Source organism: Zalophus californianus, chromosome 2, assembly GCF_009762305.2.
Source record: "Zalophus californianus isolate mZalCal1 chromosome 2, mZalCal1.pri.v2, whole genome shotgun sequence".
NCBI classification, from domain to species: Eukaryota; Metazoa; Chordata; class Mammalia; order Carnivora; family Otariidae; genus Zalophus; species Zalophus californianus.
In genome coordinates, this window is record NC_045596.1 from 199891186 (window position 1) to 199918382 (window position 27197).

General features: G+C 39.3%; 1 protein-coding gene across 2 annotated transcripts in view; it reads left to right on the top strand.

The window, feature by feature from the left end:
• The window catches only part of CSMD1 (CUB and Sushi multiple domains 1), a 2028797-nt gene that overhangs the window by 1631274 nt on the left and 370326 nt on the right, over positions 1-27197 (top strand). For both annotated transcript variants that reach the window (XM_027598604.2, XM_027598603.2), the window contains 5 exons: positions 5296-5478; positions 6699-7025; positions 8089-8283; positions 15891-16029; positions 19037-19224. In XM_027598604.2, the coding sequence (XP_027454405.2) occupies positions 5296-5478; positions 6699-7025; positions 8089-8283; positions 15891-16029; positions 19037-19224 (1032 nt within the window). The remainder of the gene's footprint in view (positions 1-5295; positions 5479-6698; positions 7026-8088; positions 8284-15890; positions 16030-19036; positions 19225-27197) is intronic.

The window sequence follows — 27197 nt, forward strand, 5'->3', positions numbered from 1 at the left end:
CAGAACACTTACCACTCTGCATTCCCTCTTACACTGCTTTCTCTTTCTTCAGTGAATTTATCACTGTCTGATATATTTTGTATTATCTGTTTATTTTCGGCTGACTGCCCTAAGCTACAAACTTCACAAGATCAGTGACTTGGTCTGTTCGGTATTTGTTTTGTTTTGTTTTGTTTTGTTTTCTTTGACCTTATAGCTAGAACAGTCAATGTACTGTGCTCAAAAATATTAGTCACAGACTAAAAAAATGGTCAAAGGCTAGTAACTCTTCGTAGGGAAAAAAAAATCAGCAGCCTGTGTTATAGCTAGAAACTCTGTACCTAAGCCTGGTCAGACATCTCAGAAGTTCATTTAGAGAACATAACCACTATCCACTTTGTTTCAGGAACTATTTTTAGTACTAGCAAATACAAAGAAAGATATGGATTAGTCATCATTCTGGAAGAATTTACAGTGCGATGGGGTAGAGAGACAAGTTCACAACTAAAGTCAGTCCTGATTGGATTAGATCTAAAACCTCTACAGAAAAGCTACCTATCAATTCTAAAACAGGGAGCAAAATCTGGGCTGTGGGAATTGGAAAGCACTTTAGCAAAGGGGGATGCCATGACAGGAGAAGTGGTGTCTTCAATGGGGGAGACGAAAATGGAAGAAAGCTTGGTAGCATGAGAAATCCTGGACTGTTGAGTAGCCTCTGGCTTGAGTGGGAGAAATTTAAGTTGAAGACATGAAAAGTATTTGGAAAATGCACGCTGTTGCACACTGCTTGGTCTCTTTATGACATACTCCACCTGACAGTTGGATCTACCTTCAGGTGCAGTCCTGTGGGCTGGTGGAAAAAGACAGGACATCCCCTGGAGTGTTGAGGAGAAGATAAAGAAGTGAAAACCAAAAATAGTGAGGCCCCAATATGTCAAAAAATTGTATGGGTAGAGTTTGATAAGGGACACAAAGCCAAGATACTTAGTTATGCGAAGGAGCCCCAGGGAACTTAGTTATGACCGAAACACGCGTTCGTTCATCTGTGCTTCTACTGCCCTGTGCTGGGGTCATGACAGGTGCAAAGATGTTACAGAAAGAGGAATAATCAGCCAGGTCTCCATTAACAATGCACCACACCTCAGGTAAGTGTTGGTGAGCAGCTGTGGTTTCCTGGTTCAAGAGGCTTGCATTGAATTGAATGAAATTGCATTTTGTAGACCAAAAATTGTCCACTGACTGACAAGTTCATATGGTTCATCTTACTCTTTCTCATGACTTTTCTCAGAAATTTACCTCTAAGCTTTCTATGCTAATCTGTTTACACCCCTCTATTTTCCAGTATCTAGCCCAGAGTGATAATCCTGTTTATGCAAACATTTTATTCTCTCCAGAAAGACCACATGAGCATGCCTGAAACAGGCCACCAGGCTCCCTCGTCAGTCTTGCTGTTTGCTTCCTATGTCATCTAATACTGATATGTCACCAAAAACAAAAAGGCTCAGATACATCAAAAGAGCACATTGTGAATCCAATTACTCATTTATTATATAAACATTTACAGGCATAATATATCTAATAAAAATAAAATGTATTAGAGATGAATGGTGAACATGTGATGTCAAAGTACTTTAAATATTTTAGATCAATTTTTTTTAAATCTTTTTTTTTTAAGATTTTTATTTATTTAGGGCGCCTGGGTGGCTCGGTTGGTTAAGCGACTGCCTTCGGCTCAGGTCATGATCCTGGAGTCCCGGGATCGAGTCCCACATCGGGCTCCCTGCTCAGCAGGGAGTCTGCTTCTCCCTCTGACCCTCTTCCCTCTTGTGCTCTCTATCTCTCATTCTCTCTCTCTCAAATAAATAAATAAAATCTTTAAAGATTTTTATTTATTTATTGAGAGAGATAGTGATAGAGAGCATGAGAGGGGGACAGTCAGAGGGAGAAGGAGAAGCAGACTCCTCGCTGAGCAGGGAGCCCGATGCGGGACTCGATCCCAGGACTCCAGGATCATGACCCGAGCTGAAGGCAGTCGCTCCACCAACTGAGCCACCCAGGTGCCCTAGATCAATTTTTAAATGTCATTCAAAAATAAACACTTCATAAAACTCAGGGAAATTAATATAAAAAATTGATAATAAAATAATATTATTAAGTACATTTAAAGGTCATTGTCAAAGAAAAAGAAAAGCATATCAACAGGAGCATTATGGAGTCCCCAGTAGACTGATATGTAAATCTTCCCCACTGCTGAATGAACAGGATCAGAGAGGCCGTGAGGATATTATCACAACCGAGTATTTTCTTTGGGCCCTAATTATCAAATCCCATTTCTAGATTGCTAATCTGAAAGAGATATTTTGACCAACTTTTTTCTTTTTTCTCTAGGGGCTTCAATCTGTCAATTGATAGCAAACTCTAGTATATATTTCCAAAAAAGAATCTCAGGGTCATCTTTGAGTCATCTTTGACATCTTACATTCCATTACATATGGAAAGAGGTTTGATGCAGTTACTGTATCAATGTCAACCTGATTCTTCATCTTTCATTTGTTCTCCTAGTTCAAAACATACGTGAAGTAGAGGCAGGTTCTCAAGTGAAGGCAATGTGCCCTCCAAGGGAAATTTCAAAATCTGTGGATTTTGTCACGCTCCTTGGGGGGGGCAGGAGTAGGCACGGTGTGTAGGGGTCAGGAGTGCAGAACATCCCCCTGGAGCCCCCCACATGAGGTTTCACATGGGAGATCTAATCAGGAACCATGCGCCTATTTCTTCTATGGCTGAAGGGTGAGACCTCCTTGCACACACACCTACTGATACCAGACCACGCTGCCTGATCGCTAGTCACTAGTCTCTGCAGAGCACCTAATAATGGATGTGTCAGACAGCCCATTGTGTTCCAGGCCAACAGAGCCCTTGCAGATATCTGGACCCATGAACATCAGCATCTTTGGTGGAAATATGTGACCACAGCATGTTCTTGACCCTCAGCATGAGGAGCGGGCAGATCTTCCACATCCACGCTGGGTGTCAAACAACAGCAGTTTTTATGTCTGAGCACTCTGCAGTCAGGAGTTCTCAGACTCAATGTAGAAAATTGTATTATCCCACATGCTGTAATTTATTTCCTTGTAAGAAGAAATTATGAATTTCAGTATCACGGAGGCCGAACAAACTTCTAGAAGTCTAAGGTTTACTAACAATCATAGTAATGGCTAATATTTCGAGCCCTGTATACTGGGTACTTTATGTGAATTACATTGTTTAAGTCCCTCAGCTGTCCTTGGAGATAGGAAGTGGTCGCTGAGGATATATAAATGAGACTTTGAAAGACTAAATTGCTTATGGTGGCCAGGCAAAGCCCGAGAGGCTCAACACCAAGTCTGACATCCTGATTCCTGACCTCAGCACTGTGTCTTTGCCAGGACTGTGGGGTGCCCAGACCCCTACCCAACTGGGAGGCTACGCCAAATGCAAGCTCTTTTCTGTTATAAACCATTGATAGGAACTGCCTTTTATAAATGGGAAAAAAAAAAAACAAACTTGATTCAAGGCATCCCAAGTGTTAAATTCAAGTAAATCCACTCTTAGCTCTGTTCAAGTCAAGGCCAGCAACTTGAACTCCAAGGTCTATCCTTAAGGAGACGCGTTCTCTGGAGGTTTCTTTGGCCTGTGTCAGGTGCAGGAACACTTTTGTTCTTATGTAACCATTAGCATAAGGGTCACCTTCTTTATCTGATAGCCGTCAGGTTAGCGGAGCTCACAGAACCTGTTACCCAACCCTGCTTTTGTTTCTTTTGCAATTCTGCCTGAGAAAACAGATGTGTTGATACCCTATCTATTGAAAAATCTTGATACCATTATGATATTACAGGTTGATTTCATTGATATGGCTAAACACTCAAGTAAAGTTTCTCCTCTCAAGTAAAAAAAAGCCATCCTGGGTCAGTCTCTGGGCATGTGTCTGTTCCTCACACCATAGACCATCCAGAAACTCAGTCCTGAGCCATTCTACAAACATCCCCAAAATTGTGAATTTGATTCACAAGTGGTTAGATTGCTAATAAAACCTGAATTTGAGTTTGTGCTTGGTCACTACAAGATAATTGAGTAAGCCCATGGAGAATTTCAGCAGGAGGACCAGTAGATGAATTTTTGATGTGTGCATGGAAACCGTCCTGTATCTGTTGAAACTCACTTTTCTCCCTTCCTCCACTCACCAGTCCTGCAGAGCAATCTCTTACACTTATATTCAGATCATGTCATGTCTCATCCTAAAACCCTGCCATGCCTTCTTCCCACACCACTCTGCACAAAAACCTGACGGGCTGCTCGGGGTGGGGGGGTCCCTCCCTTCCTTTCCAACTATGAGAGCCAACCACACTGGGCTGGTAACTCTGAGAAGGACTGATTTCAGACTTCCTTTGAGGCTGATTTATACTTTGTTTCCTCCCTCATCCATTATTCTGTAATCCTTTGAACTTCTTCATTTTGCTTCAAACCACCTATGGTGATCAGAAATCATATACATTTAAAAAATTTTATTGTTTCCCTCCATATAATGTGAGCCCCAAGAGTGGGAGAATTCTGTCTTGTTTGTTCAGTAACTGGTTACCTAGAACAGTGCCTGACACATAGTTGGCCCTCAAAACATATTTTTTGTATGAATAAATAAGAAACATTTTATTTAATACATTCTGTGTAGTTAGCATTTAAGACAGAGCAAAGGTTGAAATATATGGACGGTTTTGTTGCCTTTGTATCCAACATGTTTTAATGCAAAGGGGCTTGGTTCTGCATAGTTTCTTTCTGTCTGAAGACCATTAATATATTCATTTTGTTTCATAAATGAGTTTTAAGATTAAGGGAAAGAATATTCAAATGGATTTATTGATTTAAATATTTAGTAGTGAATGACCAATCTTACTTATATGGTTTATATTAAAAAAAGATAGATTAAAACAGAATTGGTATTTACATTTTAATGGCAGTGATCCTGGACAACATGTAGGAAGTGTGTGGGCCAGGAAGACGCATCTATTAATCATAACATTCGTGTCGCCAACACATCTGCGTAGCCATTCGTCTCCCTTAAAAGACAATAAATTAAGTACCTTTCTCTCAATTTAAATTACACCTTTTTTTTCAGGCTTTTGCAACTAAATGTTAGATGAACAGAGCATCCTTTTGAAACTTTTAACAAAAGCTATGTTTCAACCAGCAAAAAGTAACCACTCATTCACTTTATAAATTGTTAGAAAAAAATGTTCACTGTGTATTTTTTCTTCATGGTTCATTTTTCTTTCCCATTTTCAGAAATTGAAAAGGGAGGATGTGGGGACCCTGGTGTCCCCGCCTACGGGAAGCGGGCTGGCAGTAGCTTCCTCCATGGGGACACGCTGACGTTCGAGTGCCAGGCAGCCTTTGAGCTGGTGGGAGAGCGGGTGATCACGTGCCAACAGAACAACCAGTGGTCTGGCAACAAGCCCAGCTGTGTATGTGAGTACTGTGCCCAGACGGGGCTGTTCCATCCTATGACTGCCAGGTCTGGGGAGAAAGAAGGAAAGAGGCAGGTGCACCTAGAAAGGGGGCAACATTCAGAACCTCTGGAGAGTGCTTCATCGACCAAAAAAGAATGGGCGTTCTCAAACACTAACTTCCTTGCTTTGCTCACTCAGGTAAAACTAATCCATGGTATTGTTCCATCTCCTGCATAAAATGTAGCTGAGAGATCTCTGCTAGCAAGAACAGACCATGCTTACAGAAGCCTTGCTTCCCTCCAGAGCTTCTGAAGCGGGTTGGTCTGAGACGTCCTCCAGTAATGGACTTGAGGACTTTGATAATGTGCTAGCATGCAAACACCACTTGTGAGTGTGGGTAGCATCAGCCTAGGGTTCAGAGAACTGCCTGCTTCCTCTAAGTAAAAGATTCTAACAAATAGAAACAAAGTACTTCATGGTGATTTAAAAGCAAGATATTTTGGTAACTATATGTAGCATGTAACTAAATGTAGCATTTTTGTAACAAATGTAACATGAAACCTGAAAGACAAATATGGAATTATATGGAATAAAAAGCAAAGCCACACCCTAGAGATAAATCCAACAGGTGTCCTCTCTCTATATATGTATATATGTAAACTGATTTTAAGTACACACTCTTAAAAGATAAATGTTCTGAGAGATTTTTATATTATCCACCCAATACATGGTCTGATTTTCTGAGTTATTTTTTATTAATCGTTACCTTATAACTAATAAAAAATTAATTTGAAAAAATGCACTTTAAAGGCAAACATAAAATATAAAGGAAAAATTATCCTAGAAGACTAAACAGAACCAGTATTATTTTCTGGAAATTGCTCCTGTAACACAAACACATCTTTTCATATTAATGTTTGCTCTTCCAAAGGCAGAAACCTATAACTAGAAATTCTGATATTTGCCCCAGGTGTCCGTGAACTCGGCTTGGATCATTTCTGAGTCAAGCCTATACTCGATTATGTGCGGGCTCTGATTGTGGTGTGTACCATGAAATATTCTATTTACAATTTAGGGAAAGAAGGGATGTTATGGTACAGAATTACCAATTCAAAAACAGTTGGACGATCCTAACTCTGCAGGTGTGGGTTGCCTTCTGAATAGGTCGCCATTAGTTAGTTTCATGTGGCTGGTTATTTGTGTGCAAAATTGTTTGAAAACGTGTTTGTGTCTTCACAGTTTCATGTTTCTTCAACTTTACCGCATCATCAGGAATTATTCTCTCACCCAATTATCCGGAGGAATATGGCAACAACATGAACTGTGTCTGGTTGATCATCTCCGAACCAGGAAGCAGAATTCACCTCATCTTTAATGATTTTGACGTGGAACCCCAGTTTGATTTCCTTGCGATCAAAGATGATGGGATTTCTGATATCACTGTCCTGGGCACCTTCTCGGGCCATGAGGTGCCCTCACAGCTGGCCAGCAGCGGTCACATAGTCCGCTTGGAATTCCAGTCTGACCACTCTACAACCGGCAGGGGGTTCAACATCACTTACACCAGTAAGCAAGCTTCCCCCACACCACTTTCAGGCCCCCTTTTACATATACGTGGTGTGTGGGGCTCAGGCTGACACTTCATAGCATAATGAGAGTAGTGCAATTAGATAGCATTGTCCCGTCAACCTAAAGACTACATCATTCCATTTAGGTTGGTGTCTCAGTCAGCCTTATAGTAGGGATTAGCTCTCATGTGTCTTCTCTTTCTCTGATTTTCCTTCCTTCCTTCCTTCCTTCCTTCCTTCCTTCCTTCCTTCCTTCCTTCCTTCCTTCCTTCCATCTATCCATCCATCCATCCATCCATCCATCCATCCATCCATCCACACATCCTCCATGCAACAAAATAGTGTAGTAAAAAGGATTGAGGCATTTGGGGTTTGGAGCCATGGATTAGAACACCAACACTTGTATATACTTAGTGAATTTTGATAACAGGGCTATTTTCTTTGTCTCAGGGTCCTCATTTGCAAACCAGATTGTATTTAAGAACATCTACTTAAATGCATTGTTAAGGGAATAAAATAAAGTAATAATGTTAAAGATGAGTTATAAATCCTATTTTACAGGCTGCCTACTTCTCTTAGACACTGTGCTTAGGATTTGCCAGTAATTATTTCATTTAATATTACAGTAATACTGGGATATAGATTCAATATTCTTCATCTGTAAATTAGGATTTCTAATTAGATCATCAGAGTATCTGCCCAAGGGCAGTTAGAAAACACAAGAGACAGGATTCTAACCCAGATGTGTCTGAACCAAAATCCCTTCAGCACTGCCATATTTATGGTTTTTCTTAGTGCATATGAAAAGTGCTTTCACACTGTGAAATGTGATATAGATGATAGTTGTATGTATTTATCCAACTATTCTTTCTCTTTCTCTCTCTTGTCTTACTAGATATCAATATCTTATTTGTTTAATGCATTTATTTATCGATCTATAAATGTATAACTGAAATTTAGAACAACAAATTGCTTTATTAGTAGGCTTTCTTTCTTTTTAAATACACATACTTAATATTCAAGTATCTTTATTCAATTTTGTTTTTTTTTTTTCCTTTTAGCATTTGGTCAGAATGAGTGCCACGATCCTGGCATTCCCATAAATGGACGACGTTTTGGTGACAGATTTCTACTGGGGAGTTCGGTTTCTTTCCATTGTGATGATGGCTTTGTCAAAACCCAGGGGTCGGAGTCCATCACTTGCATTCTGCAGGACGGGAATGTCGTCTGGAGCTCCACTGTCCCTCGCTGTGAAGGTGAGTGTCTCCTATCATTTGCGTTATTTTCCTTTGAGATGGGTGCATCGAACTTCACAAACAAAGGGACAGACCACCATGTTGGTTTCCTAGGGCTACGATCAAAATCACCGCAGACTCAGAGGCTTAAACAGTAGAAATTGAGCGTCTCACAGTCCTGGAGGCTGGAAGTCCAAGAGCAGGTATCAGCAGGGCTGGTTCCCACTGAGCTGAGACGGAGAATCTGTTCTGGTTCTCCGCCAGCTTCTGGGGGTGGCTGGCGTCTCTGGCGCTGCTCAGCTGGCAGAAGCATCATCCCTACTTTCTCCATGTGAGAGCACCTCTGTGTCCAAATTTCCCCTCTTTCTCATGACACCAGTCACATTAGAGCAGAGCCATGCTGATAAATTATCTCAACTAATTCCATCTAAAAGGACCCTCTTTCTGAACAGGTCACATCTTCAGCTGCTGGAATGAAAAATCCAAATACAAATTTTGGAGGGACATAATTCAGCCTATAACAAGGGCATAGTTTTTAGTAGCAATGCTGTCTTATTGCCCTTAATGTAGCTGATATAAATACTACCTAACTAATTTTTTTCTTGACATTTCTACTCTGGTTAACTGTGTAAGAAAACTGGGGGGTGGATGCCAAATAAGGAGCATATCACCTCTAATGTTTACTCAGATGAAAAATAGTTACTTAGAATATATATTCACACCCTATCCAAAGGCCCATACAAATTGAGCTAAGAAAAACTTTTGTAAAAAACTTACCTCCAGTAAATACCAAGAAATACATTTTTAAAATATTTTATTTATTTATTTGACAGAGAGAGAGCGAGCACAAGCTGGGGGAGCTACAGGCAGAGGCAGAGGTAGAGGGAGAAGCAGGCTTCCTGTGGAGCAGGGAACCTGACACGGGTCTTGATCCCAAGACCCTGGGATCATGACCTGAGCCAAAGGCAGATGCTTAACGACTGAGCCACCCAGGTGCCCCAAGAAATACATTTTTAAATAGACTTTTTTAAAGAACAATTTTAGATTCACAGCAGAATTGAATGGGAGATATAGAGATTTTCCATATACCTCCTGACTCCACACAAGCACAACCTCCCCCACTATGAACAACATCCCCACCAGATGGTTCATTAGTTACAATTGACGAACCCACAGTGACACATCATCATCACCCAGAGTCCATCGTTACATTATAGGTCACTCTTGGCATTGTACATTCTGTGGGTTTGGACAAATGCATAATGGCATGTATCCATCATTGTAATATCACACAGAGTAGTCCCACTGCCCTAAAAATCCTGTGCTCCACCTGTTCACCTTTCCCCCAACACCCAGACCCTGGCAGCCACTGATCTTTTTACTATTTCTATAGCTTTGTCTTTTCCAGAATGTCACACAGTTACAATCATATAGTATGTAGTCTTTTCAAATGGGCAAAAAAATACAAATTTTAATGTAAAGGTAAAGTACCATTTCTGTCACCAGATGGGCAAAGATTTGAACACCTTAAAAAGATGAATTATTGGTAAGGTTGAGGAATAACTGACATTTTCTGGCCATGCCATTGAGGGTATAAAATTATGGCATCATAGTGTAAATTCACATTAAGGGTCTTAATTCTTTTCTTACTTTTTGAGCTATAAATTGTATTTCTGGTTGTAAGGCCATATTCAAGCAACTCTGAAAAGATTATTTTTTTTCAAGAATGCTTTTTTGCAGTATTAAACATAACAACCAAAGGTGCAAACAATTCAGTTTTAAACAACAGAGAATCAGTTAAATAAATTATCACACATTCATACACTGGGACACATACACCACAAACAAATACTGTAACATCAAAGATGTTCATCATATATTATCATGTGAAAGACCAGATAATATGACCACTTGTGTTGTAATATGCCATTTTAAACATATAAATATTTAAATGTCTCATGATAATAATAATTTTTAAAAGCCCGAAAAGAGGGTATACACCAAAATGTTAGTCACAGTGCTGGGTGATTTTTTTCCACTGTTTTTTATTTTCTCAGTTGTCTTCAGTCAGTAGGTGTTTATTTTACAATAAGTAAATTCAAAAGAATGTGTCAAATGTAACCTAGAGTTGAAGGTGATGTGATTCTCTTCTCTCAAGAATGATCAACCTAACATTCGCATGCAGGCAGTCTAAGCAGAACCAGAATCTAAACGTGGAAGAATAAACTCTCCAGCCAGCTAACGAGCAGTGTGGTGGAGTGGGCTCATGCCTCACAACCCTATCCCTCAACCCAACTATCAAAGTTAGCATTCTTCGTCTAAAGGTCAGGATTGTGTGAAAGCTCCATAAAGATGTTCTCACTTTCACACTTTCATGAAGTACTAAGTTTGGTGGACGATGAGACCCACGGGGTGGGGGGCAGGAAATTGACAAACTGAAGGGCAAGAGTACACTAGAAGGATTCCTATTCTTACCTATTTTTATCACATATTTTACATGTATAGGTTTTAAATGCTACATTGTATCTAGCATTAATAAATAGGTGGGTAATTATCCTGTATAAATAAGTAAACCTACACTCGTGGGTGCTCAAGTATCACTTGAGCCAATGACAGTTCCTATGTGTATATATTTGCTGGTACTGCTCCCCCCAAGCCTATCATTACTGGCTGTGGAGCATGGGTAATTTCATAAGAAAGAAGTTGGAAGAAAAAAAAAAAAAAGAGTACTTTCTAGTCCGTGCTCTCTCCCAGCCATGATTCTCCCTGTCTTTGGTGTGCTTATCTGTAAAATGCTGTGTGCAGATGTGTTACAAGCTGCAGGGCAAGTAGGTTCATCAGCACGGTCAGGGGAAGGAAGTGGCTCTAAGAAGTGGCAGGTGATGTTCCAAATAAAGTCAGACAGCAGGAGAAAGTATCCTATTAAATGTGAATGGACCATTCTCTCATTATTTGGAAGGACCTTCAGAGAAGTTCAATCAAAACTCAGCTATGGGTTAACACAAAAAACTGTTAACACAAATGACTAGTTAATGGTGAAAGAGATTTTTTCTTTTTTAATTTACTCATCCTGAGAAACCCAACTATTGAGCCCTGGTGAATCTCAGAGAGTATACATAGATACTCTGATAATATAACTAAGTAGATACCCCAACTGATGTCCTTGCTGAAGAGAAGTAGAAATGTTCCTTTTAGAATCAAGTAGATCTAGTTGGAAAAAATCAAATGGGAAATGAAAGATTTAGTAACACAAGCACATTTAATTGAAGAGACACAGAAGGAATCTCAAGTTCCTTAGAGAGTATACACATTTTTTGTTTTTCTCAAGTATTACTTGTTATAATCAATTCTATAATTGATCATAAGGTCCAGGCCACATGTGCTGATCATATGCCAGTTATAGCAGAAACATATGATACCAAAAGAACCACAGACAGGTACTCTAAAGATAAAGCCTCAAGCCTGAAGGCATATGCTACCCAAAAACCCTGTTGATGGGAACACTTTCTATTATGATAACATGAGAAAGGAAGCCTATGCTAGGAGACAAATGACCCGGTATCAAACAGAAAGCCCAAAGGAAAGGAACTTATTGCTAATGTTAACAAGTTAAGGAAAAAAAATTGAATATATTAATAAAAATCAAATATTAGAAAGAATAATATGAGTGAATTATTTTTTGATATCAATAAAATAGACAAAGCTTCTGTGATTCTGATAAGAAAATTAGGAGAAAAGACAATTATAGGTATTTAGCAAAATAGAAGAAAACTAACTATGGTTACAAAAATAATAATTCAATATAATAATAAAATAATGTTATTATCACTAATAATAATTTTACATAAAGAGTGAAAGGCTCACAACAAAGCAATTTCCTTAAAAATTATGTTTATTTATTCTGGCAGAATTTACTGGATGCCAGCACATCATGGGTATAAATTTTTTGGCCTCTGTATAAAAGATTTATCTCTACTTATTCATTCTGCCTCTAGCCTGCCCATAAATTTCAGTGCAGCTCATTGTCACTAAAAACACAAGTTAATTGGGGAGGGGTAAGTGTACAAGAGCACATCGTCAACTCTATGGCAACAAATTTTAACATTCAATGAAATTGGTGATTTCCTAGCAAAATATAAATTACTCAGTGACTCAAATAATAAGTGCAAAATATAAATAAACAAAATACCTAAAAAGAGATTTGAAAAAAGTTTGAAGGTTGGACACTGAGAAAGATACAGGCACCAGAGAGTTGCGAGAGGAAGTTCTCTATCTTCCAAGTTCAGAGAAGTTGAGCATGGGGAACACTATAACAGGTAATGCAAAAATGGGCTAACTCACGCATACCATTTATAAAGCCAGTGTTAAGTGTAATACACCCTAGCCAGATAATTACATTTAAAAAATAAAGCTATATGGGGCGCCTGGGTGGCTCAGTCATTAAGCGTCTGCCTTCAGCTCAGGTCATGGTCCCAGGGTCCCGGGATCGAGCCCCACATCGGGCTCCCTGCTCCGCGGGAAACCTGCTTCTCCCTCTCCCACTCCCCCTGCTTGAATCCCTTTCTCACTGTGTCTCTCTGTCAAATAAATAAATAAAAATCTTAAAAATAATAATAAAGAAATAATAAAGCTATAGTAAAAATATATATGTAATCAAGATGGGCTTATTTTAGAAATACAATTTCAGGTAGTTCATCAATGCAAATACTCAGTGAATCAAAGAGTTTGCATTCTAAAGACCTCATTCACTATTTCACCCTTGTGAATAGGAGCATCCTTGGTGCCCTCCCCCCGGGTAATCTGAATTTCCACTAAGCAGGAGGGTGTTTCTTGTCCCCCTTGGATTTGATGAAACCTGTTCCAGATTCTGGCCAGTTAAGAATGAATGGAAGTGATATATTCAATGTATGAATATATGTTTGATTGCCTCCTGCAAGACTAGTTCAAGAGAGAAGCTCCTAGGGGCCCCTGGCTGGCTCAGTGGGTGGAGTGTGAGATTTTGGACCTCTGGGGACATGGGCTTGAGCCCCATGTTGGGTGGAAAGTAAAAATAAAATCTAAAAAAAAAAAGAAAGAAAGAAAAAGAAAGGAGCCCTTGGATATGTAGCCTGTGAGAAATGAATCTCTCTCATCACAGCTAGTACAATTGTGGAGTTGTTACCACACCATGATGTAATCTAAGCTGGCTGATACGGCAAACTTGACTTCATCATTTAATATATTTTGTTGTTTAATTCTGTTGACCTAGAATATAAAAATGTAAACATCTATTTCATCAGAATAAAGTGATACAAAGTCTAACATAACTGTAAATTTATAAATTTAAGCATCTGCTTTCAGCTCAGGTCATGATCCCAGGGTCCTGGATGGAGCCCCAGTAAAAACTGTCAAGTCACACAGGGTATTAACAAAATAATAGTGATGTGTGACAATGTTGGCACATTCCAAGAAATATAACCACTCAAAATTTTTAAAAAGCTGGGCGCCGGGGTGGCTCAGTCGTTAAGCGTCTGCCTTTGGCTCAGGTCATGATCCCAGCTTCCTGGGATCGAGCCACGCATCAGGCTCCCTGCTCGGCGGGAAGCCTGCTTCTCCCTCTTCCACTCCGCCTGCTTGTGTTCCCTCTCTCACTGTCTTTCTCTGTCAAATAAATAAATAAAATCTTTAAAAAAATTTTTTAAAAAGCTTTACTGAAATGAAGGAAATATACAGGTTTGTATTTAGATGGGAAGTAAGACTTGTAAAAATAAAACAGTTCACACAGATTTAGAAAGGTCTCATGTAGCAAAGTCAACAAAAAAATCTACATTTGCTGTATGTCTTTCTTTTTTTTTTTAAAGATTTTATTTATTTATTTGAGAGAGCGAGAATGAGAGAGAGAGAGAGCACATGAGAGGGGGGAGGGTCAGAGGGAGAAGCAGACTCCCTGCTGAGCAGGGAGCCCGATGTGGGACTCGATCCCGGGACTCCAGGATCATGACCTGAGCCGAAGGCAGACGCTTAACCAACTGAGCCACCCAGGCGCCCTGTATGTCTTTCTTATATGGTATCCTTGGATAGTAAAACATGACATAAGTAAAATTGTTTATTTTTGCTTATGTCATATTCTAAAAAGGATTTGCTACAACATGTCAAGAAGCATGAGAATAAAGGCTAAAAATATGAATGGAAGGACTTAACTAGAAAAAATTCCTCATGTTAATTAGTAAAAATATGTTGTTTTTAAAATTATGATTACATAAAGTAATGCAAATTTTCTTCAAGAACTCAAGGTCATCAAAATGACTCTGATTTGCTGTTATATCTAACTCTAGGAATAATGCCCACCTGTCACAGTTGATTTAGAAAAGAAACTATATTAAGAAAAACATGATCTGCCCAGCAATCGTCCATGTTATCCGCCATTAACATATTTTTGAAATTCTACCCCCCCTTTACTCGGAACCATTTTTTAAATTAAATTTAGAATATGCTTTATTATCATTTTCTATCCTGCTTTGCATAATGTAATGTTCTAATAGCAAAGAGTTACTCATAGTAATAAAATCTCAGAACATTATTTCAAAGGTATTTGAGACATTCCAATATGTAGTCATACACTTTTCATAAATGTATACTTTTTCCTTTTATTATTCCATTCTAAATGAAGCCACCACAATTACCTTTATAGATTTCTCTGTTAGATGTTTTTCTTCAGCATCAAAACCTGGTTGAAATGGTGTACAACTTTTCAGCATTTTATTGCATTATGACTATTTCTTCATAAAAGGCATATTTTTTTCAAAAATGACTTTTTTAACTTGGGACATTTTTATGTTTTATTTGATATCTATACATTTACAAATTTGATTACAAAGATGGCAAAAAACTTTGAGAAGAAAAAACTGAAAAAAAATATGTGTCCGGGAAGAAACATATTAAATATATGTCATTATTTAAAAATTCCTGTAGATTATACAGAAATGTAAAACCCCTTTTCCTGAGCACCAAGCACATACCTTCCTGAAACTTCTTTTCTTCTTTATAATTATGGATCATTCAAAAGGACTGATGCAGATTAATTCTATGTTTATTGAATTTGGAAATTTTGTTTTGTTCCCTAACATTCATTAATAATTTAGTATGATGTAGGTGGCAAGTCATGTTAATAAAATAAACACATCGCAAACTGAATAAGCACAACACACATCATTGAAATATAGTATCTGCGCATGCACACACACACACACCACAGGGTATTTCTGTTCAGGTGTGAAGCAATTTTGTTTGCTAATCAATAGATGTTTGTGGAATTACAGACACATATGAAATACGGATATCAAGGGTATGCACTCATGAATTCGTTATGACGATTGGATGTGACAGTTTATGGGAGTCATTCATCTCGTACTTATGCCTGGACCTCTTCAGGTCATAGGAACTTTTCTGCGGGTTGAGGATAAATGCCTGGATGTGGGATAGATGTGCTCTGCTTTCAATAAATGCCATGTCCTTGGGAATATGTTTAGTGTGAATACTTGAAAACAGGAAGTCGTGAAGACAGAAGCACATTCCTGCCACCGCAGGCACTGCTGTGGTGCATTCCCACGTATTCGATAGGATCTGCTGACACCTGAACCCTCTTTCAGCCCCGTGTGGTGGACACCTGACTGCTTCCAGTGGACTCATTTTACCTCCTGGATGGCCAGGATATTATAAAGACTCTTTAAATTGTGAATGGATCATTGAAGCAAAACCAGGACACTCTATCAAAATAACTTTTGATAGGTAAGAAAAAGACGTTCTTTCTCTTCCTTAATTTGGACCTAACGACCCGTGCATGTCCAGTGTGTTTACTTAAGTAGATAGTGAGACTTAGAAATAGGACAGTTCTTGGTTGGTGCCCCCAAAGGAATTCACTTAAAAAGAAATAGGCATTTGCTTGATCAGTTTTGTTCTTCTTGAACTTGACCCTCTAGGGCTGCAGCTAAGTCCTCTCCAAAGGCTTGCCTCACAGAGGGGATATCCCACATCATCATTCCTCAGAGCTCACAATTGCTGGCCATTGTGTCCACCTCTGGGTTTTGGACCGGTGGCTAAAATACACTCTGATTGCAAATGGAAGCCTGCGTGGTCCCTTAGGTGCCTTCTGGGACAGCCCAGGAAAATGGTGTCATGTCCTACTGATTGCGGAGCTGAAACCAGGGTGTGTGACAAATTAGTGATCTATGAGTGGTTCTACCACTGCGATGCTCTTTGGCTTCGCTATTTGATAATGAATTCAATAATCTTAAAAAATAATCATGCTATTTGAATTCTCCATGATAAAACGTGTTTCCATTTGTCTCCGCAATAAAATCACTTTGATGATTAACAACCAAAAATGTTTTCAAAAAGGCATATGCCTTAAAATAGAAGGAGACATATTTGTTTGGTGTTTTAAGCTTAATCTCTGAGCAACATAAGCTTTCTCTAACAAGGAACTTCTTCTTGACTAAAAGAGTTTGGGTTTTAATATTCAGGATATTACAGTGTCTCAAGGTGTATGAACAGTGTTATATTATTTCGTTTGTTTTCCACTAATTTTCTATTAATTATAATATAGACAGGAAGATTTTTAGTGGGAGTTGCATTATCATTTAGCATTATTTGTATTTGAAATTGTTCATCTTATTGTGTCTACTAACATAATAATCTCCAGTAGGATCATCTCTCAGAATAAAATAAAAATTTTGGCTTATGTATCCAATATGCTGCAGAATGGATCCTTGCATATAAACTTAATCATTGAGAAAAAAAATTAACTCTATAATATTCAGTAAATTAAGTTGGGTTCCTTATTAATTTTCATTACTTTCTGGTATTGAGAGGGGGAAGAGCAAAGCACTTCCTGATTCCTGGCATCACATCGAATGTAAATCATTTAGTAAAAATTGTGACTTTACATCCTGGTCTGGTACAAGTTATTAGCACTCTATTTTCAGTTGCCTGAACAAAGAGACATATAATTTTTCTCCATCTTGTCTTTGCAAGATTGTGGAACTGTATTATTTTGCTGAATTCCATTTACAAGAGCCAGTATTTCTGATATTCTCAGGCATTTGTGATTATTACACTACTCTTTAAAGGTTTATGTCTCCAGCAGAGGGCTGACATCCTAATTAAAGCATGTGTTCGTAGATAGGACTTTAAAAGTCCCTACTGATGTTATTGTTATACAAAGTGCGTCAGGTTGCCCAATAATGGAAAAGGATTGGAGTTCTCTCTCCAAGGCTGCCCCAGACTCTCCCAGCTGTTGGGAAGAGCACTCTCTCTGTCCTAGCTGTTGTTCCAGAAAGAAGAGGTGAAGACTGTGGCACAAATTTTTCAAATGAGATTTATTTCATGCTTTATCCAAACCTCTTGAATTTAAATTCAGATCACTGAGAAACCACAGGGTCCTTAGAGGACACTTTAGAAACTGAAAGAGGAAGCTACCCCATTGGACCTAGTCATGGGAAATGGCAAGTGTTTCCAGTTCTCTATGGAAGATCGGGGCCACAGGGCCATCCTAAGTTAGTTGCAAGAATAGGGCATCATCGTCCTCCATTTGCTCCAAGGGAGTGTATGTGATTCAGTGAGAACCAGGGCAGAGCCCGATGCTTTCAGCATCTTTTGTTGCGGTTCCACGCCATGAAGCCAGGAGAGCCTGCACTCGCCCTCGCTCTTCCTCTCCATCAGCATTATTTGATGCAGAGGAAGGGGGGTAATGACACAGGCTTCCACAGAAGTCTTAGTCTGAAAGTCGCTGAGTGAATCAGAGGCTCACAAGGCGTAAGCTGCTCCCTGAGAGCACAGCCGGACACTTGGAAACCGGGTTAGCTCTTTGAGGACGAGATGGGCCCATTTAGAAAATTATCTCAGTGCCTGGAATGGTGTCTTCATTGCTTCAAAGAGGACCCAAGTGGCTGTGACTGTATATAAATATAACATCAGGCCAGATTCTCTGGAAGCATAATGTCCTTCTCAAAGAAAAGTTAAGCACTTTTTGGAAGCTGTTCAAATCATTAAAGCAGCATTTCGTTTCTGAAGCAGCAATGTGCTAAATCATCTTCTAGTGTCCAGAAAGAGTTAATGCAGCTTAAAAAGGCACAGGATTTTTTTTTCCTGAAAAGTATTTGAAGTATTGCCATGTATTTTGAATTATTCTGCTCCTTTAGGAGATCGTATCTTTTCATGTGCACATTTCAAGGTATCCATAATCAAGCTCAACAGGGGATCATGAAACACAGTTTGAAAATGCATAATGATTGTGCACTAATTGGTGTTTTTTTAATTTAGTGGTCTTTTTCTTTCTTTTCTTCCTTCCTTCCTTCCTTCCTTCCTTCCTTCCTTCCTTCCTTCCTTCCGTTCGTTCTTTCTTTCTTTCTTTCTTTCTTTCTTTCTTTCTTTCTTTCTTTCTTTCCTTCATTCCTTCCTTCGTTCATTCCTTCCTTCTTTCTTTTCTTCATCTCTCCAAAAACTAACCTGGTTCACAGTATTTTTATTTTAGAGCTAAAGACTGCAGTCTTTTGTGCTTGGGATGTTACCTGACTGAGTATTCTGTAAGAGGGAAAGGTTTAGGCTGTACCTTTTCTTCTAGAAAAACTGATGCTTCAATATCATATGTGCCTGGGTGTTTTTTTAAGTTTGTAAAATTCTAAACCTTTTATTTATAGTGATACACATCAGTTCAAAATTAATGAATGAAGATATTTGGGGAATGTATATAAGTTAATGCAGCTTTGCTTTTCTGACTGGATACAAATCTCCACAGATTTCAGACAGAAGTCAACTATGACACTCTGGAGGTCCGAGACGGGCCAGCCAACTCATCCCCGCTGATCGGAGAGTACCATGGCACACAAGCTCCCCAGTTCCTGATCAGCACGGGGCATTTCATGTACCTGCTGTTCAGCACCGACAATAGCCGCTCCAGCGTGGGCTTCCTCATTCACTACGAGAGTAAGTCAGAGGGCACACTGGCCACCACCAGCCTGCATCCAGACACATGTCGGGTCCCGAGTACACTCCTGATGCTCACTGCCTCTGTCTGCATTGGCCATAATAAGCACTTTCTCTTATTAATAAAAGAGCATCTTGTGGGTTTTTACTTTAAAACTCCAAAAAAATATTTATTCATTTATTATAAAATTAAATAATTAGTGTGTTCATTCACCGTATGATGTAATGGTAAACTTCTACCATGAGAAATAGAGCTCCTGGCCAGAGACGCTGTTGCTACAATTATATTTCCTGAACAGTGGCTTAGGGGAATTCTTTGCTGGAAAAATGTGGGTACGACCATCGTGGTTCTTTTTTGAAAGATTATTTATTTATTTATTTGACAGAGAGAGACAGCAAGAGAGGGAACGCAAGCAGGGGGAGTGGGAGAGGGAGAAGCAGGCTTCCCATGGCACAGGGAGCCCGATGGAGGGCTCGATCCCGGAACCCTGGGATCATGACCTGCTCCAAAGGCAGATGCTTAATGACTGAGCCACCCAGGCGCCCCGCCATCATGGTTCTTTTCTGTTGGTTGGTTCACTTGAGCACGTGTCCCTGGGGAAAGAACATGGAATGCAGACCAGAGAGGAGTTAAAACACAGCTGAACCTCATGAAATGACATGTGACTATTGCTGTGAACAAGTGTGAACAAGGATTAAAATGATTATTAGAAACAATTAAAAACAGTTGCTAAAATACGACCATGCAGAGTATCTTGCCCAATGTGAAACGTTCCCGTTTCTGTTTCCATACATACAAATTTGTCATAACCTTAGCTTCTGAAATGAGAAGGTCAGGTCATTACAGTATTTTATAGTAATATGTCAGCAGCTATAGTTCTGCAATACAGCTGAGGGGGTTCACCCTGGGAATACATGTTTAACATCAGCCAATTAAAACAAACAAACCCAGGGCGCCTGGGTTGGCTCAGTGTATGAAGCGTCTGCCTTCGGCTCAGGTCATGATCTCAGGGTCCTGGGGTAGATCCCCCCCACCCCACCCTGCTCAGCGGGGAGCCTGCCTCTCCCTCTCCCTCTGCCCCTCCTCCCTGCTTTGACTCTCTTGCTCTCTCTCAAATAAATAAATTAATTAAATCTTTAAACAAACAAGCAGACATTATTCCCTCTGTTTGAAAATGCCTCACTTTCAGAGTAACGTGAAGAAGATGGATGAATGCAGGCTAGCACAGGATTTAAAGGAACAAAACCCTGTTTTTTAAGATTTTTATGGTTGTTCTTTTCCACAGTCTTATCCCAAAACAAACAAAATGAAGTTTCAGTGTTATTTAAAAACATATAAATATATATATTTACATAAACCCACACATATAATTTTACAAATGCTCATGAATGGGGTCATATCTAACATGTTGGATGTTTAATCATAGTTTTTTTTTTCTTGCCTTCCTGTCCAAACATCACCCCTTGCTACTCATGTGCAAACCCCACCCAACAACTCAGATTAATAACCTGTTATGTATATTTCTCTGTTTCCCTTGCTCATGTATGGAATTACATGCAAACATGTACATGCGTATACACATGATAAAAAATAAGTCACATTACACTTGTTTGGATAGCAATAAATTTGACTATTCATGATTTAATGATTAATTTCAAATTTAATTCAGTTAGTTTCACTTCATATACATGCAACATTTGTTTCAAAGTAATGTATTTTTTAAACTCGATATACAATTTAAGAACCAGAGAGTTTCATGTTTCATTCCTTTTTAACGTCCCTTCAAGTCATTACTTTTCTTTGGAGTAGAGATATGTGCACATTACAACCATTGGATTTGCAAATCTCCTAAGCACTGATGACAAAAGGGCTATACTCTCTCCAATGCACCCCGGTTTCTTAAGTCGGGAGCTCCTTGGCCTTTGAACACCCAGTTGGATGATGCTTAAGAGAATAAATATTTTCTGGCCCTAAAAAATACTAGAACAGAGTTTCCCATTCTTCCCTTTCCTCTCCCTCATTTGTGTAGCCATAGGTTATTTTGCCTATTTTTTCTAGTATCCTTTAAAAAAATGTGTCCTAAAGCCTATATGCAGGTCGTAGAAACTGATTGCATTTATTCACCTAACTGGTTTAAATAAATGCGTTATTCTCCCTCATTCTTTCTGGGCTTCAAAGAATGGTAGAAAGTCAGGTCACAAGTTCCTATTTAGCTTGTCATCCTTACTAATAGAATATCATATGCAGATAACTATAACAATATTTTTTCTAATCTTACTTGGATGATTACATGACGTTTCAGGATTCTTTTCATTTCTCCTATGTGTGACAGTAGAGCTGAGCCTTAGAAAGACATGCGTCCATAGCCTGTAATGAGTTCTCGGACAATAGTGCTCCTTGCCTTTATTTTTTGTTCAGGGTATCAGTCAAAGAAGATGAAAGCCATCACTAAGCTGGTGCATCTGCATTTGCAGAGTGATAATTGTGTGGGTGTCAGACATTTCTGATCCCTTGGGGTCTAGATTCCCTCCCCCCTCCTACTTGAAAGGAAGAACTGAGAGCTAACTCTGTAGTCACAAAAGAGGGCAGAACCATCGCTGGTGGTGAAGATGGGTAAGGTCCCCATAGCATCTAACTGCCCAGCCTCTCAGGAGGGACACGGGTCTAAACACCCATGCTGACTTTTGCATTGGGAACTCCTAGTGGTCCTTCCAGAAGGCCCCAAGCATTTTTATGAATTCCTCTGAAGGAAAGTATCGAAAGTACATTAGGAAAATATTACCTGGAAGGACATCACCCTGAAGCTTGATTTGTCATCACCTCAATTCATTTATCAGTTATTATGTATTTGAGGAGAAACAAGGAAATGCGCAAAAGCAGGGGCGATGCAGAATATGGCATTCTTGTAGAAATGAGTCCAGAAAGGCTGGTGCTTATTGGCTGGCCTTACGGGTAACCATTACCTGCCGGCTTGAAAGCGGAGTGGATGCCAGAACACCAGCTCAGATGTTCCGTGTTGCTGCTGCCATGGGTGGATGGAGACCTAAGTACTTCTGGAAAACCCTGGCACCAACTTAGAGGGTCATCCTTGTCTAGAAAGCATGCTGAAGGGGCAGTTTTCCTCAAATGTTACGGTGCCTTAGCACTCACCCGGGAATCCTGGTAAAGTGCAGCCTCCTAAGTTCACCTTCCAGCTACAGGGACTCAGTATGCCTGTGCTGCAGGCCAGAAGTCTTGGATTTTTGTCAGGTCCTCAAGGGGGTGGCGTGGTGGTGGCAGTGGGCGCCTGGCCCAGCCCAGGCAGGCCAGGACAGGTGCCAGCCTGACCCACGAGTTCCAGGTGGAGGGAGAGTCTGTGGGCAGGTGGGTGGGGAGGAGGTGCTGGGGGGCACTCATGGAATATAGAAGAATAAAGAGCAGAGAGAAACGGGAAGAGGAGAAGAACACAAAAAAGACACACATTACCAGCCCCGTTAAAATGTTGACCATTTCTAGTATTCTTTGAAGAAATCTGTCCCGATTGGAAGCCCTAGAAAACAATTGGGATTGCTCATCCAATGCATCTTTAAAAATGGGTTGTCCATGACCCAAATGACTTCTATCACAGTCCTTATGCCATTTGAAAATAATAATATAGTTCATCCCCCTTTCATGTCTTGTCATAAATGTTTGATGCTGTAAACCTTCCTTGCTTTAAAAATAATTCTTTTAACGACACCACTTCATGCCCAAATGGGCACACGAAAATCTACTTTACAAACATAAAGCATTGCAGAAATAGCCACACTCTCTTCAAGATTGACTTCTTTCTGCTGTGGTGCTATAAGGTAACGGGAGCTACTATAAACAGCATTATTTTGACTCTTTTTGAATTGTAAGGCTGAAGGGCCGAAGTCATTTTTTCAAGGTTTTCCTCAGAGCATACCTAGAATTGTAATTCTGTTCTGTGTGCTGAGTCTTAAATCCTCGATCTTATAAATACAGTGTCCAATTACAGTCTGCCCTTTTATCACTTTTCTCTTCATAAGGGATGTGATACAGTTCCTTTATATAATAGTCATTGTATTATCCCCCCAGAATAATTGCTTGCTCGCTCTGTTTGTTTGTAGTGCTTTGAACCACCACTTTAAAAAAATCACAACTTTGTAGGGAACTTGAAAATAAATGGATGTCTCAAGTATATGGATGTCTTCCATTTAATTTTAGAGCATTTTTGGGAAATGTTTTCAAAGGTATCTTAAAAACATTTCGAGAAATAGGCAAGAGTCACTGCATGTAATTGTCTATATCCTACTGTGCAATTCATACACGGTGCAATTTTAAAAAAGTTGTGAGACGAAGAAGTATGTTTTCTGGGATGTGTGTGTGTGTGTGTGTGTGTGCACATGCAGATTAGTTTCTGATATTAATGCCATTTCTTGAGATCAAACAGAAAAACTGGTCAAGATGTAATGGCTATAGATGCCACGCAGTTGGAAAATCAGCCACGCTGCGGGCACGGGCACGCACACACACGTGATGGGGAGGGAGAAAGCAGGCCAAGGCTGAGCTGTGAATCTCAGTGAACAATTTAACATGACCAGTTTACTTAATTTCTTGTCTTATTTCCTCCTCTGTAAAATGGGGCTGTAACTGCTATTTCAAACCCTTTCGAAGCCTGCGGAAAGTGGCCACCCTTGGGAGAAAAAAGATATTCAGAATTTCCATCCCCTTCCTGGGACTAGAACTTGTATTAAAACAGGTAGTTAAGCAGAACTTTACTTCTATCAAATGTACATGAATATAATCTGCACATGGATGGCTTCAAAATCATCAACCTCTTTTATTCACGGAGAGCAAATTTATTCAATCATTTATTTGACAGGCCAAAGGACAAGGAGCTGATTTATATCACCTATGTCAAAAATGCATAGTCACATTAAGTTCCAAGGAAAAAACGGTTGGGAATGAATTGGCACGTATTCAAAGCTTCAACAAAATCCGCCGATGCCAGTTCTTCTTTGTATGAGGGCTCAACACAAGAAGCGGAAAATGCTCGAAACAATGCTTTGAAGCACTCTCCCTTCAAAGTACTTTGTACTTTTCCTTCAAAGTAAATTGGCCACCTGTCCTCACAGGACACTTTGGTTCATTTTAAAGGTCTGACCCTAGTGAGCCACGTCGCCTACTTTGCCCTGCACTCTTCCTGCTGCCATCTTGTTTTAAAATCCCTTCATATGGTGTGTTTCGGGTGAATTGGTCATCAATCTATTATAATCCTACCACTCAACAGTTATCCTCACATGTACTATCCATTCAAATATATTTTAATGCAAAGGAGTATAATAACCACACATTTTACAACATAATATTTCTGTCCATTATTTTGTAAAAATGAATGAATGAATGAATGAATGAATGAATGATGGAATAATGTTATGACTTCAACATAGTATTTTTTTTTTAGTTCAGTTTTACATGTAAGGATTTCTATGTTTACATTTGTATGCTTTGGTTTCTTCTTATGTTTTTCTCTTTTTTTCTTACAAATTTTATGTGGGAAAAAGTTTACTTACAATTTATCAATATTATTATGAATATTATTCATTAATATATTGTTCTCACACCATCTAAAATAACAACTTCTGTTCTGTTTGCTACAGTGAGTATACTGTTGTTCAGTGATCATTGGAAACCACTGGACAAGGTGGAATAATATAGTTAACTGGTTTGTCAGGGATCTGGGGACCACTCCATTTCTTAGGCAAAGATCCTTTTTTTTTTTTTTAAAGATTTTATTTGTTTATTTGAGAGAGAGAGAATGAGAGAGAGAGAGCACAAGAGGGAAGAGGGTCAGAGGGAGAAGCAGGCTCCCTGCTGAGCAGGGAGCCCGATGCGGGACTCGATCCCGGGACTCCAGGATCATGACCTGAGCCGAAGGCAGTCGCTTAACCAACTGAGCCACCCAGGTGCCCAGGCAAAGATCCTTTTGAGGGAATTCTTGTGTTCATCTATCAGCCAGTATCATGTACCCATTTTATATGGGGCATATACTACATATAATCTCTGAGGTGTTATGGAAGAGGTCATAAACATTACCTTAGAATATGAATGTGTGTATAGTGGGAGAGAAAGAGAGAAAGAAAGAGAGCAGAGCAGAGTGGGTGATGGGTTTGTGGACGAATGATAGCCACCTTGCTTTTGGCAGAACCGTATCTCATGCAGGAAAGGAAAGCATGCGTGCATTTGCTGCCATACTTTGCAAGAAGTCATGACAGTTATATCCTGCTGTTTAGGCAGTAGACACATATTAGTTTTTAGGAAATTAGTTAGAATGTTTAAAAAAAAGTTCTTGGAAAAAATGGTGCTATATACATTTATATGTTTTTTTACTCTGCTTTTTCTCTTCATTGTTTTATTTTTTCCTCTTGGAAATCTTCACTATGATCATCTTCCATTTTGTGCCCATTATAACCAAACTCTGAGGTTAAGCACACAGATTTGCAAAGGGCAAAATCTGCTTATTTTGCCAATTCTCAACCAACTGCAAGTTCAGGGTGTTCTCTAAATGACCCTCAGTTCTGATAATTTGATAGAAGAATTTAGCACCTACTGAAAGCTGTTATACTCACAGTCACATTCATTACAGGAAAGGATCCAAATTAGACCAGGCAGAGGAAAAGACACACAGGGTGTTATCTGGAAAGGGGGTTCCTACCTGCAGTTTCTGCTTGTCTTCTCGCCTTGGAGTCATGAATGGTGTCACCTCCTCCCAGCCACGATATGTGACAATATGCACAGTCCTGCCAACCTGGGAAGCTCACTGGAGCATCCACATCCAAAGATTTTGTTAGTGTGTCGTTACAGAGGCATCATTAATTGAATCATGGGCCACGTGGTTGAACTCCGGCTCAGCTGCCCCTTCCTTGTAGGGTAGCCTTAAGTCCTGTTGGCCTGGGAGTACACCATGAACTAAATAAAGACACCCCCAACACTCAAGAAATTCCAAGGATTTACAGGCAACCTCTTAGGAGCTAGACTTCTCTTGGAAAGCACATCCCGTGCTACTCATTTTTTCAGTGGTGGCTCAGCTGTCCTCCTTGTGATCTGGTGCCTATGGAATCACATTTTGCTATATGAATGAAGAAATATTATCACTTATTGTTTATTTTTAAAAAGTCACCCCTTAGTTGTATATCATGTATTTGACTTAATGAGAGAGGCTGTAAGGTAAGGTACATCACTCCAACTTTGGTAAAATCTATGCAATGATTGGAAATGTTATTCCAAAGATCATTAGGGGGCACTAAGCAGTCTGAATATTGTAATGATTTCAGATTTTTGACTAATAGCCCAAGTCATAATTGTTATGTTCTAAGCCTTGTTGAGAGAGTTGTGTATAGCCTATAGCAAAGTATTTTTTATTTCTTTGAATGCATAACCATCACAGTGACATCTTCCCTTACTCCCATTTTCCTTATTTGTTCAAATATATATTCTAAAAATAAAGAGAAATTTCAGAGATGGAGAAAAGAAACTCTTATAATGACATAATCATAATCACTTGACTTTTTATAGCATTTTACTGTTTAGCATCTTTTAGCATGGGCTAATTGTAGCCCATCTCAAAAGTGGCTGACTTAAGTGCAAATTTGAAAAATGCACGGATGTATGGAATGCAATTTTAGAAAATCAAATCCAGTGTGGTTTTAATTTGCATTATATGTGTATGGACTTGGGTGCCTGTGTGCATGTCTATGAAAGTTGAAGTGTGATGACTGCCAGAATCTAACTGGAACATAAACTATAATAAGAAGGGGGAGTGGAGGGCCAGAGTTAGAAAACAGGACAATACGGACTTCATTTAGTACAGTTCCCTGGTTTTCAAATGAAGAGAAGTAAAATTCAGACATCAAGAGATCATTCAAGGTTGTACTACTTATATGTCATCTGGTAAATAGTTAAAAACGTATCTCTCTACACAGAAAAACAG